Source organism: Panthera pardus, unplaced genomic scaffold (genome assembly GCF_024362965.1).
Source record: "Panthera pardus isolate Hobbes unplaced genomic scaffold, ASM2436296v1 HiC_scaffold_13, whole genome shotgun sequence".
Lineage (NCBI taxonomy): Eukaryota > Metazoa > Chordata > Mammalia > Carnivora > Felidae > Panthera > Panthera pardus.
The window spans coordinates 63,254,708-63,268,038 of NW_026526688.1; the positions used below are offsets into that span (position 1 = coordinate 63,254,708).

Sequence of the window (13,331 nt, forward strand, 5' to 3'; positions counted from 1 at the left end):
CATTTATTTTAATCCATTGTCTTCCTAATTAAAAAGAATTGCTTTATTCTATACTCTAAGATTTAATGGCATATTTCATCTTCATTCACATTAAATTTTAAATTTTTATCTGAATAAAAATGCCATTAAAATTGTTTAAATCTCAAATAATATGGTTCCTAATGTTAGAAAACCTGATAATTGGTATTTCAGACCTGTAAAGTAAATAGATGGTTTACACAGGGAAGTGTTTATAATGATAATAATTATAAACTTCGGGTTTCTGCAAATATTGAATTGCTTTAGAAGATTCAAGTATGACTGTTTTACCTCCACGTCGTCAATAGTAGGTTTAACTTTTTAAATTATAATGTTCCCTTAAATGTACTGTAGGTTCTGATAGGAGAGATTTAGGGAATAGCTTCTAGAGACAAATGTTGCTTTTGTTCGGTGTCATGGCAAATTTAAGATAGGTTCCCTGATATATGGATTTTTCTTGCTTCTCCATACTGAAATGATTTTAAACAATAGTGAGTTTTGGGGTGCCTCGGTGGCTCAGTCGGTTAAGTGACTGACTCTTGATTTCGGCTCTGGTCATGATCTCACGGTTTGGGAGTTCGAGCCCCGTGTCGGGCTCCATGCTGACAACCAGGTTCATGGGTGGCCTCCAAACTGCCACATCCACTGGGTCCTCTTCATGTCTTCATCTTTGTGGCAGTGAACAGTGACTGCGCTTTCCTCATGCTCCTCCTGCCTTTGCAGATTCGTTTTCTTTACTTCTTTAATATTGGTAGGTTTTGGTGTTCCCTCGTCTTTTTTCATCCTACATACTCAGAGTTACCATCTGTACACTCATGGGCAGCCCTCAGATGAACAGAGCCACCCAAACCTTTACATCCATCTGCTTAGTGATAATTTCCATCCAAGTGTTCCAGTGTACCAACAAGGCAGAGGTGGAACATCTTTCTCTTCTCCCAAACCTTCCTCATCCCATCCCTCCTCCCATCTCAGCTAGCAGGATCAGCCTGCACCTTTTAATCAGAAACCTAGACATCCTTTTGGATTCTTCCTTCCACCTTACTCTCCCAGGGATCAATCATCAGTCCTGTTCAGTCTGCCTGCCTCTCGAACTTGTCTCCTTTCCTCTGTCACTGCCACTGCCTTAAGCAGACACTCATCACATCCTGTGTGGACAATTCCCTTCCTCTGTCCTCTTCATTTGTATTCCTTACTCCTGCTAATATAATTGTATTCATAGGTAAATTCAAATCATTAACAACATCCCTGTTCAGAGTTTCCTTTTTTTTTTTAAGTTCCTTTTTTTTTTTTTTTTCAGAGAGAGAATGTATAAGCACCAGCAGGGGAGAAGCAGAGAGAGGGAGAGAGAGCTGACAGTGCAGAGCCTGGTTCAGGGCTTGAACTCACAAGTCGTGAGATCATGACTGGAGTCGAAATCCAGCGTCAGATGTTTAAAGGACCGAGCCACCTGGGCGCACCCCTGTTTAGTGTTTTCTAACGGCCTGAGGAAGAAAATCTGCAATCTTGTTGTGGCATAAAAGGCTCTCCATGAGCTGGCCCTACTCATCCCTGCTCTTCAGGGATGATGACGAGATGCTTTCAATAACTTGCATTTACTCTCAGGGCAAATCTAATGCCTTGGCACGGCAACACCAGTCACTCATATCTTCCCTACCTACGTTTCCACCCCCTCATACACACATACACCTTGTCAAGGTCTTAAGTATTTGTTCAGGCTCTTCCTGCACCTAAAACACCCTTCTTCTCTACTCCTCTAGTCTGTGTGATTAGTTCTTGTGTTTTCTTCGAGGCTGGATGCAAGCCCTACCCTCCTCCCTCTCCATGATCCTCCCTCCCATCCCACTGCTGCTGAGTTAAGGGGCAGCTTTCCAGGGCTGTCACAGCTCCTTGTGTAAGCTTTGATTTTTGTTCTTTTCTTTTTTTTTCTTTTCTTTCTTTCTCTTTCATTCGTTTGTTCATATATTTATTTTGTACGAGAGAAAGAAAGCATGTATGAGCAGGGTAGGGGCAGAAAGAGAAAATCCCAAGCATGCTCTGAGCTGTCAGCACAGAGCCCGACTCAGGGCTTGAACTCACAAACCATGAGATTATGACATGAGCTGAAATCAAAACTCAGACATTTAACCTACTGAACTACCCAGGCGCCCCTTGGTTCTTTCATACTGCCTTGGAATGTAGACTTATCATCTGTATTTTTCTCTGGACTAGTAGCTCTTTTTATAGGGTAGTATCAACAGTGAAGGCTTCAAAGTTTTGGTTCCTGGATTAGAAACCTGGCTACTTGTCTACAGCCATACCCTGACGTGCCTGTTCTTGTCTGATCTTGGAAGCTAAGTAGAGTCAGGCCCGGTTAGTACTTGGCTGGGAGACCTGGCTACTTAATTTAACTTCCCTGGACTTCACTTTATTGTGGAAAGTAGGCATAATAAGAACATCTACTTCAGGGGATGGTTCTGAGAACTGAATGAGGCATTCCGTGTAAAATAGTTTGCCTGTGTTTTAAATTCACAGAGAAATCATAGCTGTTATTATTATTATCAATAGTAACAATACTGTCTGTATACCCAGTGTTTAGGACAGGCCTGGCACATAGACTTTCAAAGGTTTGAGTACATCAATAAACAAACCTGTTTATTCATTTTATGAAGCATTTTTACCCATATTAACTTACTTGAAAAGCATAGCCAATTAATGTAATTTGAATAAGTGGAAATACATTTTTTTTTCATAATTATCTAACCTGACAATGACTTTATTATTTTAGTGAAAATTCGAAACTTTAATAAAGCCAAGCCACAGCCTGATGTACTTGAAGAAGAAAAAATCTATGCTTACCCCAGCAATATAACCTCGGAGACTGGATTCAGGTAGGCTTTGGATGGGGTGTAAAAGACTAGAGAGAGAATTATAAAAATTTTTCTCCCCTGGAAATTTAGAAAACATTCTAATGCTTGGAGTTTATTATTATGCATATGTGCCTTTTTTGTTTGTTTGTTTTTGGTAGAAGTTTATTTATTTATTTTGAGACGAGGAGGGAGGGGCAGAGAGAGAGGGAGGGAGAGAAAATCCCAAGCAGGCTCTGCACTGTCAGCATGGAGCCCAATAGCAGATTGGAACTCATGAAGCGTGAGATCATGACCTGAGCTGAAACCAAGAGCTGGATGCTTAACCAACTGAGCCACACAGGCACCCCCATGCATATGTGCCTTTAGAATTAAGTTCCATTTGCTTAATTCCATTCAACTGTAATGAAACCAAGTCTAATGAAAGAATCTTATTTTGGGATATTGCCTTGGCTTAAAATATCTTAAGAAAGAGTCACAAATACAATATGCTGTACTGAAAACTATTAGCGACCCATTTGCAAAGAGACCAATGAGTATTGGTGAATTTGTGCAACCCGTTAATATCCTGATTGTTTGCAGGACTATTTCAAGCCTAGAAGACATCGTTGAAAAGCAAGGAGACATAATAGCGTACCTGAAGCGACACAATGCCCTGTTGAGTAAACGGTTGTTGACTCTCACTTCCTCCGAGCTAGACTCTCCACCTAGTAGAATGTGAGAGACTCAAGGCCAAGACAGCAGGTGCAGAGGACTCCAGAGTAACGTAAGACTGACTGACAAGCTGTCCTGGGGAATTGCAGCTTTTGCCAGATAACATTTGACAATTTTTGTTGGAAACCTGAATTTCATTTTCACCTGTGTGGCTGTTCAATATGTGGGACTTGCGGGTCACTTGAAAGGTACTTCATCGGTAACTCAAGGAGGTCTGTTTTTGCACATTTTATAGTTGTTTAATTGCCTGGTTTATCATAGGATCAAAAGTATAATTTAAACACCTCCTCGCTCAATGCTTGTACCACATGACATTAGAACCCTGTAATAATTTGGTTATTTATATAGAGGAAGTCTGACTCGATAATCTATTTTAAACAGGGTTTTGATCAAATAAGTTCTTTCCATTCTCAAACTGATGAGAGAAGTCATTGTTTCTGGTGGTTTATGTTTTTTCCCCCTTCAGAGCTTTGTCATGTACTTGACATGCTCATGTGGTTTGGGATTACAGCATGACCTGTGCTGCAGCTTTTATGAAGCATTTCCTCACTGTAGGACCAAGATCTCACTAGGTGATTTCCTATGCAAACTCCTACAGTTTTCCATTCTCCAGAAATAAGATACTGAGTTTACATGGACCAGTGTTAGACTGACCAGTGTTGCTTGTTACATCGGCAGTACTTTTCATTAGCAACAACTGAAATACTTAAGAGAAAACTTGAGAACTTTCCCTTTATTTTTTTTATTTTATTTATTTATTGAGAGAGGTGGGGGACATGCACAGGACAGGCAGAGAGAGAGAGAGAGAGAGAGAGAGAGAGAGAGAGAGAATCCTAAGTAGGCTCCACACTGTCAGCACAGAGCCCAACATGGGGCTCGAACTCACGAACTGAGATTATGACGTGAGCCAAAATTAGAGGAGTCAGACTCTCAACCAACTGAGCCATTCAGGCGCCCCCCCATCTTTATTTTTACCCTTCTTCAAGAAGTTGCCATAGATTTCAGTATTGACTGTGCCTTGACTAGATCAAGAAAGATATGTTCTGTGACTTTAATTTGGTCTAAAAAGGGAAAAAGGACCTTTTTTAGTCTTGGATTATACTTTTTTTTTTTAGGTTTTATTTATTTAATTAATCTCTGTACCCAGTGTGGGGCTTGAACTCACGACCCCGAGATCAAAAGGCTCCGACTGAGCCAGCAAGGTGCCCCTTGGATTATGCTTTTAAATTATAGGAATAAAATGTCATATAAACTTATATAGATATTAAACATTATCTCATTCTCCAGGGAAAATGAAGCACTTTATGAGTAAAGGGCATTATTTCCCCAGTTTTCCTAGTTTGCCCTTTTAATTTATCCATTTGCTATTAGCACCTTTATATACTGCCCTAGAAAGCTTAATATGAGGAGAGGGGATATTGTGATTATGTATGTTAGTCACTAGCTGAATAATATTTCATTTGAAAACCCTTAAATATTAAATATTTCATTTGAAAACCCATCCAGGTACTTATGGAGGCCAAACACCAAGCTTCCCTTAGATATAGCGGTTACTGGACCATTCTAAATTTTTTTTTTTTTACCAAGGTAAAGGTGATGGTATATCCCCTGTAGGCAATACCCTTGAATCCCCAAATCACAACATCTACAAACTAAAGCCGAAATTATATTTTTAAGATTTAGATTGTATCCAAGTTTCCCGACTTCTCTCTCCCTCCTCCCCCTCCCCCCTTCCTCCTCCTCCTCCTCCTTCTTCTTTTTCTTTCCTTCCTTTTTAATAAGTCTATCTCAAAGTCATTGCCTTCTCTGGAAATCTGTCTCTGTGTTCTGGCAGAAGCCATAAACTGCCTCTGTTGGTTTGCAGCCTCCTTGGGAGCTTCCTGGGTATAATCTGAAACTGGCCCCACATAGAGGACAGAGAGCAACCAGAGAGAGGCAGAGCACTCCAGATTGGCAGGTAGGAAGTTTAATGAACAAGGGAACTTGTGTACAAGGCTTGTCTTGAGAGGCGGGCTGTCAGGTAAACAGATCTCTGCATCCACCCACCAGAATCTTAAGTTTATAAAGAGGCCTTAATTGGCCTCATATACCATCCGGAGGTCTCAACAGCACGTTATTCTCCCAAAGCTGTGTCCTCGGAACAGCTCCCACTGTGAGACAGTGGGCAGAACGTCTATTCCAAGGACAGGGGAGGGGTGAGCAGCCTCCGATTGTCCAAGTCCAGCTAATGGGTCAGTTGGCAATCATGTCCAACAGCCTTCAGCTATTTTCCTTTTCAAAAGGAAAACACCAGTGGTAGACGATTCTTATTTAAATTCATTTGGATCTATAGTCAGTTTCTAAGGTATATAGGATGAACTTTGGTTTACAGAGAAAGATACAGTTAAAAAGTTAGGATGCTCAGATTCTGATGTGATGTCTATATAACCGCAAAGACTTCTCTAAACTCAATCACGAACGTACCAAACAATGAGCAAAAATGAGATGAAGTATCGGAACTAGGAAAACAGGATAATGAACAAAGCACTTTAAATGTTAAGCATTCTATTCACCAGGCAGGTGGTGTGGTGGCACAGCAGACACAAAACTTAAGGAGACCCTGGTTTGTAAGGAGGAAGAGGACTAGGATTTCTAGGCTCTGTGCTAAGTGAAATAATGGCTATAAGTCCGAGGAACTATCGGAACTTCAGGCCAGGGCACCCTGGCAGGGAAGGGGCTGTAGGAATTCCAGGCAAATGAATGAGTAAAGGAGCAAGGCAAACAGCTGCAGAGATCACAAGCGCTGTGCACTTGAGTGTGAAGCACGACATGGGAGGAGAGGCGGACAGCATCAGATCTGGGAGAGTACCTTCTTGTTCTCTGTGCTGAGCGGCCCGCCCTGGAATGGGATCCGATGAAGAGTCTCAAGCAAGGAAGTGACAGAGTCAGTTTTATTTTCAGGAGCATCAGATTATAGTACAAGGTGGAGAAAAAGTAGATGCCAGAAAGATTTGGCCCTGAACTAGGACAAGTATAGTAGCATTCTATTGAAAGTACATATGTATATATATGTGTAACATAGATGTCTGTAATTTGGGGATTTTATTTCAGAGGACAATAACATCATGACTTATATGTTAAAAGCTCATTTTTTAAAAGAGCACTATCGAAAACTATAAGGAAAAAAAGATCTGAAATCCCACTGCTAAGGAATTGTACCAGTTTATACTGCTTGTTGTCCCATACTTTCACCACCTGTGGGTGTTTTCCGTCTATATTTAATTCTAGCCCTTCCAATGGATTAAAATATATATATATATATATATATATATATATATATATATATATATGTCATTGTTTCATATTGCATTTCCTCGAATGCTAATGAAGTTGAGTGTTTTCCCCCATATTCTTTGACCTTTTATCAATCTTTCGTGACCTGTATATATCATCAGGTCTTTTGCTTATTATTCTCCTGGAATACTCTTTTTCTTAACAAACATAATCTCACTTTATATATAAGGGTAGTCCTCAGTTTCTATCTGTTGGAAATATTTCATTGTTCTGTGTTCTTCTGCTATGATCTCTTCAAACACCGCAGCCTAGATTTTATCTGCTGCAGCCCTGGTGAAAAAGTTCACACAAATGCATCCCTAAAAGCCATATCAGATGTTTCCTTGTGTGAGAGCCAGCAGTGTCTTGAGTGAATTTTAATATACCCAGCTTCTGAAGGTCCTTTTCCTTCTTCCAGGGATTCAGACCCAAGTCTTACATGAATCAAGCTCATTCTCCTTTTTCCTTTAAGGCAGCATTCTCCAACCTTGCCACTATTTTTTTTTTTTTAACATTTATTTATTTTTGAGAGACAGAGTGAGACGGGGCAGGAGTAGCGGAGGGGCAGAGAGGATCGGGGGCAGGGGGGGCGGGGGGACACAGAATCCGAAGCTGGCTCCAGGCTCTGAGCTGTCAGCATGGAGCCCAATGCAGGGCTCGAACTCACAAACTTCGAGATTATGACCTGAGCCAAAGTGGGACGCTTAACTGACTGAGCCACCCAGGCACGCCCAACCTTGTCACTTGAAACTGACATTTCAAGTTGGATTGCCTTTGTTTTGAGAGGCTATGCTATGAACTGTAGGATGTTTATTAGTATTTCCGTCTCTAGGATGCCACTACGTACCCCCAGTTGTTACAGCCCAAAATGTCTCCATAACATGCATTTCATTTCATTTAACACTTAGCATTTAATTCAGAACTGACCATGTGCCCGAGTGTATTCTAGGTGCTGGGAATTCAGGGGTCAGTAAGACAGAGAGGGTTCCTGTTCTCATGGAATCTGCATGCTAATGATGGTGTGGGGGGTGGGAGTAGAGGAAAGATGGACTTAAACACACTAGACAAATAAACCAACCATTGGGTTTGATAAATTCGATTATTCTGTAAATTAGACCTTGTGGAGTACTCTTATGTTACTATGACTTACAGAGAAAATTTAACTTCTGTGTACTATAGCCTTTCAGAAAATCAAATGGCAAATGAAGTGAACTTTATGTTCTTCTTCCTCCATCCTCTTTACAGAAAAGACTTACTTTAATGATCTCACAACTTGATCAGAGATGCTTTTAGAAGTCTTAAATTCTTAAGGAAACAGACTTTGAAAATATGTCAATCACAAATCACAAAAATCTCAAAACATTACCTAGGTTTCTTAAGGAAAATTGTTCCTTTGTTTTTTTTAATGTTTATTCATTTTTGAGACAGAGAGAGGCAGAGTGCGAGCTGGGGAGAGGCAGAGAGAGAGGGAGACACAGAATCTGAAGCAGGCTGCAGGCTCTGAGCTGTCAGCATGGAGCCTGACGCGGGGCTTGAACTCACAGACCATGAGATCGTGACCTAAGCTGAAGCCGGCTGCTTAACCAACTGAGCCACCCAAGCGCCTCCCTGCTCCTTTTTTAAAATTAATTAATTTATTTATTTTTAATTGTTTTATTTGCAAACGAAGGAAGCCTGTCTCTAATTCTTCTCTTCACGTTTTCTCTAATCTAGTCTTACTTTTCGCCCTACTACTCCACTGAAACTGTTCTTGTCAAGGTTACCAAGAAGGCCCTTCTGTATTGCTTGAGCTGGGGATGAATGCATAGGTCTCCTCTTCCTTAGCCTGTGAGCGGCAGGAGACTCAGCCGAGCACTCCCTCCATGATTCATCTTCATTTGGCTTTCAAGACACTGCAAACTCCTGGTTGTCTTCCGACCTCACTGGCTTCTTGTTCTCTCTCCTTTGCAGGTTCCTTTTCTTCTCATTGTTAGTGTACTCCAGAGCTCAGCCCCTGGGCCTCTCTCTTCTCCGTCAGGACTCACTTTCGTGGTAAACTTGTGTCTTTAATACAATCCGCAAGCTGGCAACTCCCAAATGTGTACCTCCGGTCTTTTTGAACTCCAGACTCCTATACCTAGCTCCCTCATCTAGCCCTCTACGGTAACATCTAAGACATCGCCAACATAACACATCAAAAGCCAGGCTGTCCTCCACAGCCATCTGTCTCCATAGTGACAGCTCTTCCACCCCTCACACCTATATACAGTCTTATATACAAATCCTGCTGGCTTTTCCTTTAAAATAGATCTAGAATCCATCATCCTCACATGGATTATTTTAATAGTCTCTTAAGTGGTCTTTTGGCTTCCAACTGCCACACACGCCCTGCTCCCAAAACATCAGTGTTTAATATAGTAGCAAAGAGATTCTTCTAAAACATCCATCACGTTACTCTAATGGTTGCCTATCAGTAAAAACCAAAGCATGGCATTGACCTCTAGGACTGTAGAGAATCTGCCCCACCTCCCACCCTTCCCTCCTCTCTTCCTACTCTTCTTTTACTTACTCTGTTTCAGTTACGTTGTGATTGTTGAGTTGTGAGACCCATTTCCACCTCAGACCTTTGCAGTTGCTGTTCCCTCTACTTAGAATTAGCCATTTACATATATCCTTCTTCCTCCCAGTCTTGGTTAAATGTTACTTTCTCAGTGAAGCCTGCTCTGGACCACTATTTAAAACCACAGCTTTCCCCATACTCACCATTTTCTATCTTCCTTACCCTCGTAGGGGTTTACACTGTTACCCCAAAACATGCCACTTTGGCTTATTGATTATTTTGAATTAAAGATACTTGAGAAACAGTGACCCTCTCAGAAACTCTGACCCTCCCCTTTCCCCCCTGAAAGATTATAAATGTCCCATGTGAAAGCTGTCTGCCTTTTACGAGGAGGGTAGAAGGCATCCTTATGACCAGAGATGGGGTTTAAGGCTAAAGAGACTGTATAAACAAGTCTTGATAATTCTTCACCCCAGTTTACTATCCCTAAGCCCAAACCCCTTTGTCTTGTCAGTTTTTCACAAATGTATTGTTTCTTTGTCTAAAAGGTTTAAAGGCTTCCTGCTATGAGTCTCATCTTTTTTATGGGGCTCCTGTGTGTATGAAATTAAATTTCTTTTTTTTCTTGTTAATCTGTCTTATGCCCATTCTGTTACCAGACCAGCCAAAGAATCTAGAAGAGAAGAAGGGAAAATTTTTCTTCCTTTATACCCTGTTTGATTCATCCCCCACTGTACTTATCTCCTACAGTATGATATAATTTACTCATTTGCTTGGTTTCTCTCTCCTGATTAGAATGTAATCATATCAATTCAAATTTAAATGGTAAAAAAAAAAAAAAACCCATTATCCTGCATAAGATTTTCATTTGAAAAGAATGCTACAGAAAAGAAAATCAGTAGAAAATATCAGACATGTTTCTAGTAACATCAGAAATGAGAATGTCTACACTTATTATTCTAGAGGTTTTAACAAAACATGTATATAAGAAAAACAATATGGAGCTATATAATTTGAAAAGGAAGTGATAAAATTAACACTGTTTGCAGATAACATGATTGAAGATGCAGAAAACTCCAAAGAACCTACTGGGAAAACTATTAAAAAAAAAAAAAACAAATGAGAGAATTCAAATTCAGTAAGGTGACTGGGTGCAAAGTTAATATGTAAAAATCTATTGCTTTATAGAAGCAACTACCAGCTAGAAGATACAATTCAAAAAAGACCCCATTTATAATAACAACAAAAAAGACTAAATACCTAGATCTTTTTGAAGAAAAGTTAAAAACACTACTGAAAAATAAGACATGAAAAGGCATGGCATGTCCTCAGATAGAGGCTTGACATCGTAAACACGGCCATTCTCCCTTGGTTAATCTATCTATGAGGACTAGTGCTCAGCCATAATATAATATCATATCATAATATAATATCAGCCATACTATAACAGTAATGATTAAAATAGTGAGATACTGCCCACAATCAGATCAATGTAACAAAAAAGGAAAGGGACAAACAGACCGAAGTGTATATGGGAATTTAGGATATAAAAGGTGACAATTCAAATCACCAAAAGGTTAGCTCATTCAGTAAATGGTATTGAGACAACTAGGTCAACCATCAAAGAAAAACACAGGTTTGTGAAAGGATTTCCATCTGACATGGAACTGGAGGATATGAAATGGAGAACCTCACACATGCACCTTCAGAAGCATGGAATTTAAGAACAGAGACTGATTTCCCATAAATGCCTGATGTACAGAAGACTGAGACTTATCTCCTGTCCAGTGAACATCCACCAAGAAGCTCTCCCCATCCTCAAGCCAATGAGCTTCTTGTTTGAACTCTGGCTGGACTAGACGCCCCCACCCCCTCCACCCCTGCCTGCTCTGTACTCCTTGCCCATAAATACAAACCATCCCAAATCCTCAGCAAACTTGCCTGTAGATTGCTAGAGCATGCATTCCCTGAAATGCAATTCTTGTGCTGTTCCCAAATAAACTCAATTTCTGGTAATTTGAGCTTGTTGCAGTTTACCTCCTTATTTAGGTTAACAGATTATATCCCTGCCTTGGAATTCATATCTAATAAATTACTGCTGATTCAAAGATTTCATGGTTTAAAGTAAAACTACGAAAGTACTATAAACAATGGGAGAGGTTTTTAAAATCATTTGAGTAGGGGAACTTTTTCTAAGATTGGTATAAAAGCCATCAGTGAAAACCCTGATATATTTAACTACATAAAAATTCAAATTTCCCCTTGGCAAAAAGTGTTATGAGAGGAACGAGCCAAAAGTTAGAAGACAAATACAAAAATGGGTAAAAAAACATTTACAATTCATGTCACAGAGTGTGATTTGTGATTTATAAGAAAAGTACATTTGGCATAGAGCTCCTAAACCTTGGAATCTCCTAAGAGCACTGGGAGTACCTTTTGTCAAAATAGTTGGTCTTCAGCAGATTCCCAAATAGCTCTAGGACCATAAAAGTGAAAGGAGTGTCTTGTTATTCATAACAAGCCCCTTTCAACCACACCTGGGTTTACATGTTATTGAAGTGACTTTTGGAAACCCCCCTGAGGATAGGGACTAGTTGCCTGTAAGACCAACCACATGATTTAGAGAGTTGGGACTCACAGTTCACCTCTACCAACCTGTGGGGAGAACTGGGTGGCTAGAAGACAGGTGGGAGCCAGACTTCATTGTATATCCCTACCTATGTTTTTAATTTTAAAATTTGATATTTTTTATTTTTATTTTTTAAATTTATTTATTTTGAGAGAGAGAGGGAAAGAGATGAGCATGAGTGGGGGAGGGGCAGAGAGGGAGACGGAGAATCCCAAGCAGACTCCATGCATGCTTAGCATGGGGGACCAACTTGGGGCTCAATCTCAAAAACCGTGAGATCGTGGGGCACCTGGGTGGCTCAGTCGGTTAAGCGGCCGACTTCGGCTCAGGTCATGATCTTGCGGTCCATGAGTTCGAGCCCCGCGTCGGGCTCTGTGCTGACAGCTCAGAGCCTGGAGCCTGTTTCAGATTCTGTGTCTCCCTCTCTCTGACCCTCCCCGTTCATGCTCTGTCTCTCTCTGTCTCAAAAATAAATAAACGTTAAAAAAAAAAAATTTTTTTTAAAAAACCGTGAGATCGTGACCTGAGCCAACATCAAGAGTCAGACACTTAATCAACTGAGACACCCAAGTGCCCTATTCAAATGTTAAATTTAAGATTTACAAAAGCACAGCAAAGAAAAATAAAGGATAAATACACGCAGCTCATAGATGAAACACGGTGGCGAAAATCCACCTTGTTACCTATCAGGGAAACAGAAGTTAAACAAGGCACATTTGCAAGTCACGGTAGCAAGAGTGAAGAGATTGGTTATATCCAAGTTTGGCAGGAGTGTGCACAATGGATATGTCAATAATGGGCAAATAAGTGGAAAAGCATTCTTAGTGGTAATTTGACCCAGTAATTTTGACTCCCAACAATCTTTCCTACAAAAGTATTCATGTATGAAAATTATATGAGCAAATACACACACACACACACACACACACACACACACACACACACACCCCAACATGAAATCATGCCTCTAATACACTGGTAAGTGAAAAAAAAGCATATCGTCCAATATATTTGTATAATGTTTTGATATTCCCCTTAGGTTAAGAATTTGTGTGTGCATGTGTGCGTGTGTGTGAATCAAGACAGAAGTAGGTCCAGAAGGATATAAAACAAACTTAGTAGCTCATACTGTAAAGAGTGAATGGGAGTGGGAGAATGAAAGGTAGAAGAGTTGAAGAAGGAGAAGAATAAAAGTAAAGATTTTTGGCTTTTTATTCTGCTTCTGTATTATTTAAAATTTGTATAGTGACTTATTTTCTAATGAATAATGTTCAAC

At 40.2% G+C, this 13,331-nt stretch overlaps 1 protein-coding gene across 3 annotated transcripts in view; it reads left to right on the forward strand.

Moving 5' to 3' along the window:
• Positions 1 to 7,447, forward strand: part of TMEM192 (transmembrane protein 192) — a 31,945-nt gene extending 24,498 nt beyond the window's left edge. Inside the window, exons 5-7 of one of the 3 annotated variants that reach the window (XM_019441067.2) lie at positions 2,783 to 2,885; positions 3,444 to 3,627; positions 5,440 to 7,447. In XM_019441067.2, coding sequence (XP_019296612.2) covers positions 2,783 to 2,885; positions 3,444 to 3,582 — 242 coding nt within the window. In that variant the 3' untranslated portion in view covers positions 3,583 to 3,627; positions 5,440 to 7,447. Of the gene's footprint in view, positions 1 to 2,782; positions 2,886 to 3,443; positions 4,005 to 5,439 lie in introns of those variants that run through there. The other 2 variants (XM_019441068.2, XM_019441066.2) reach the window with 2 other exon arrangements.
• The last annotated feature ends 5,884 nt before the right edge of the window (positions 7,448 to 13,331 follow it).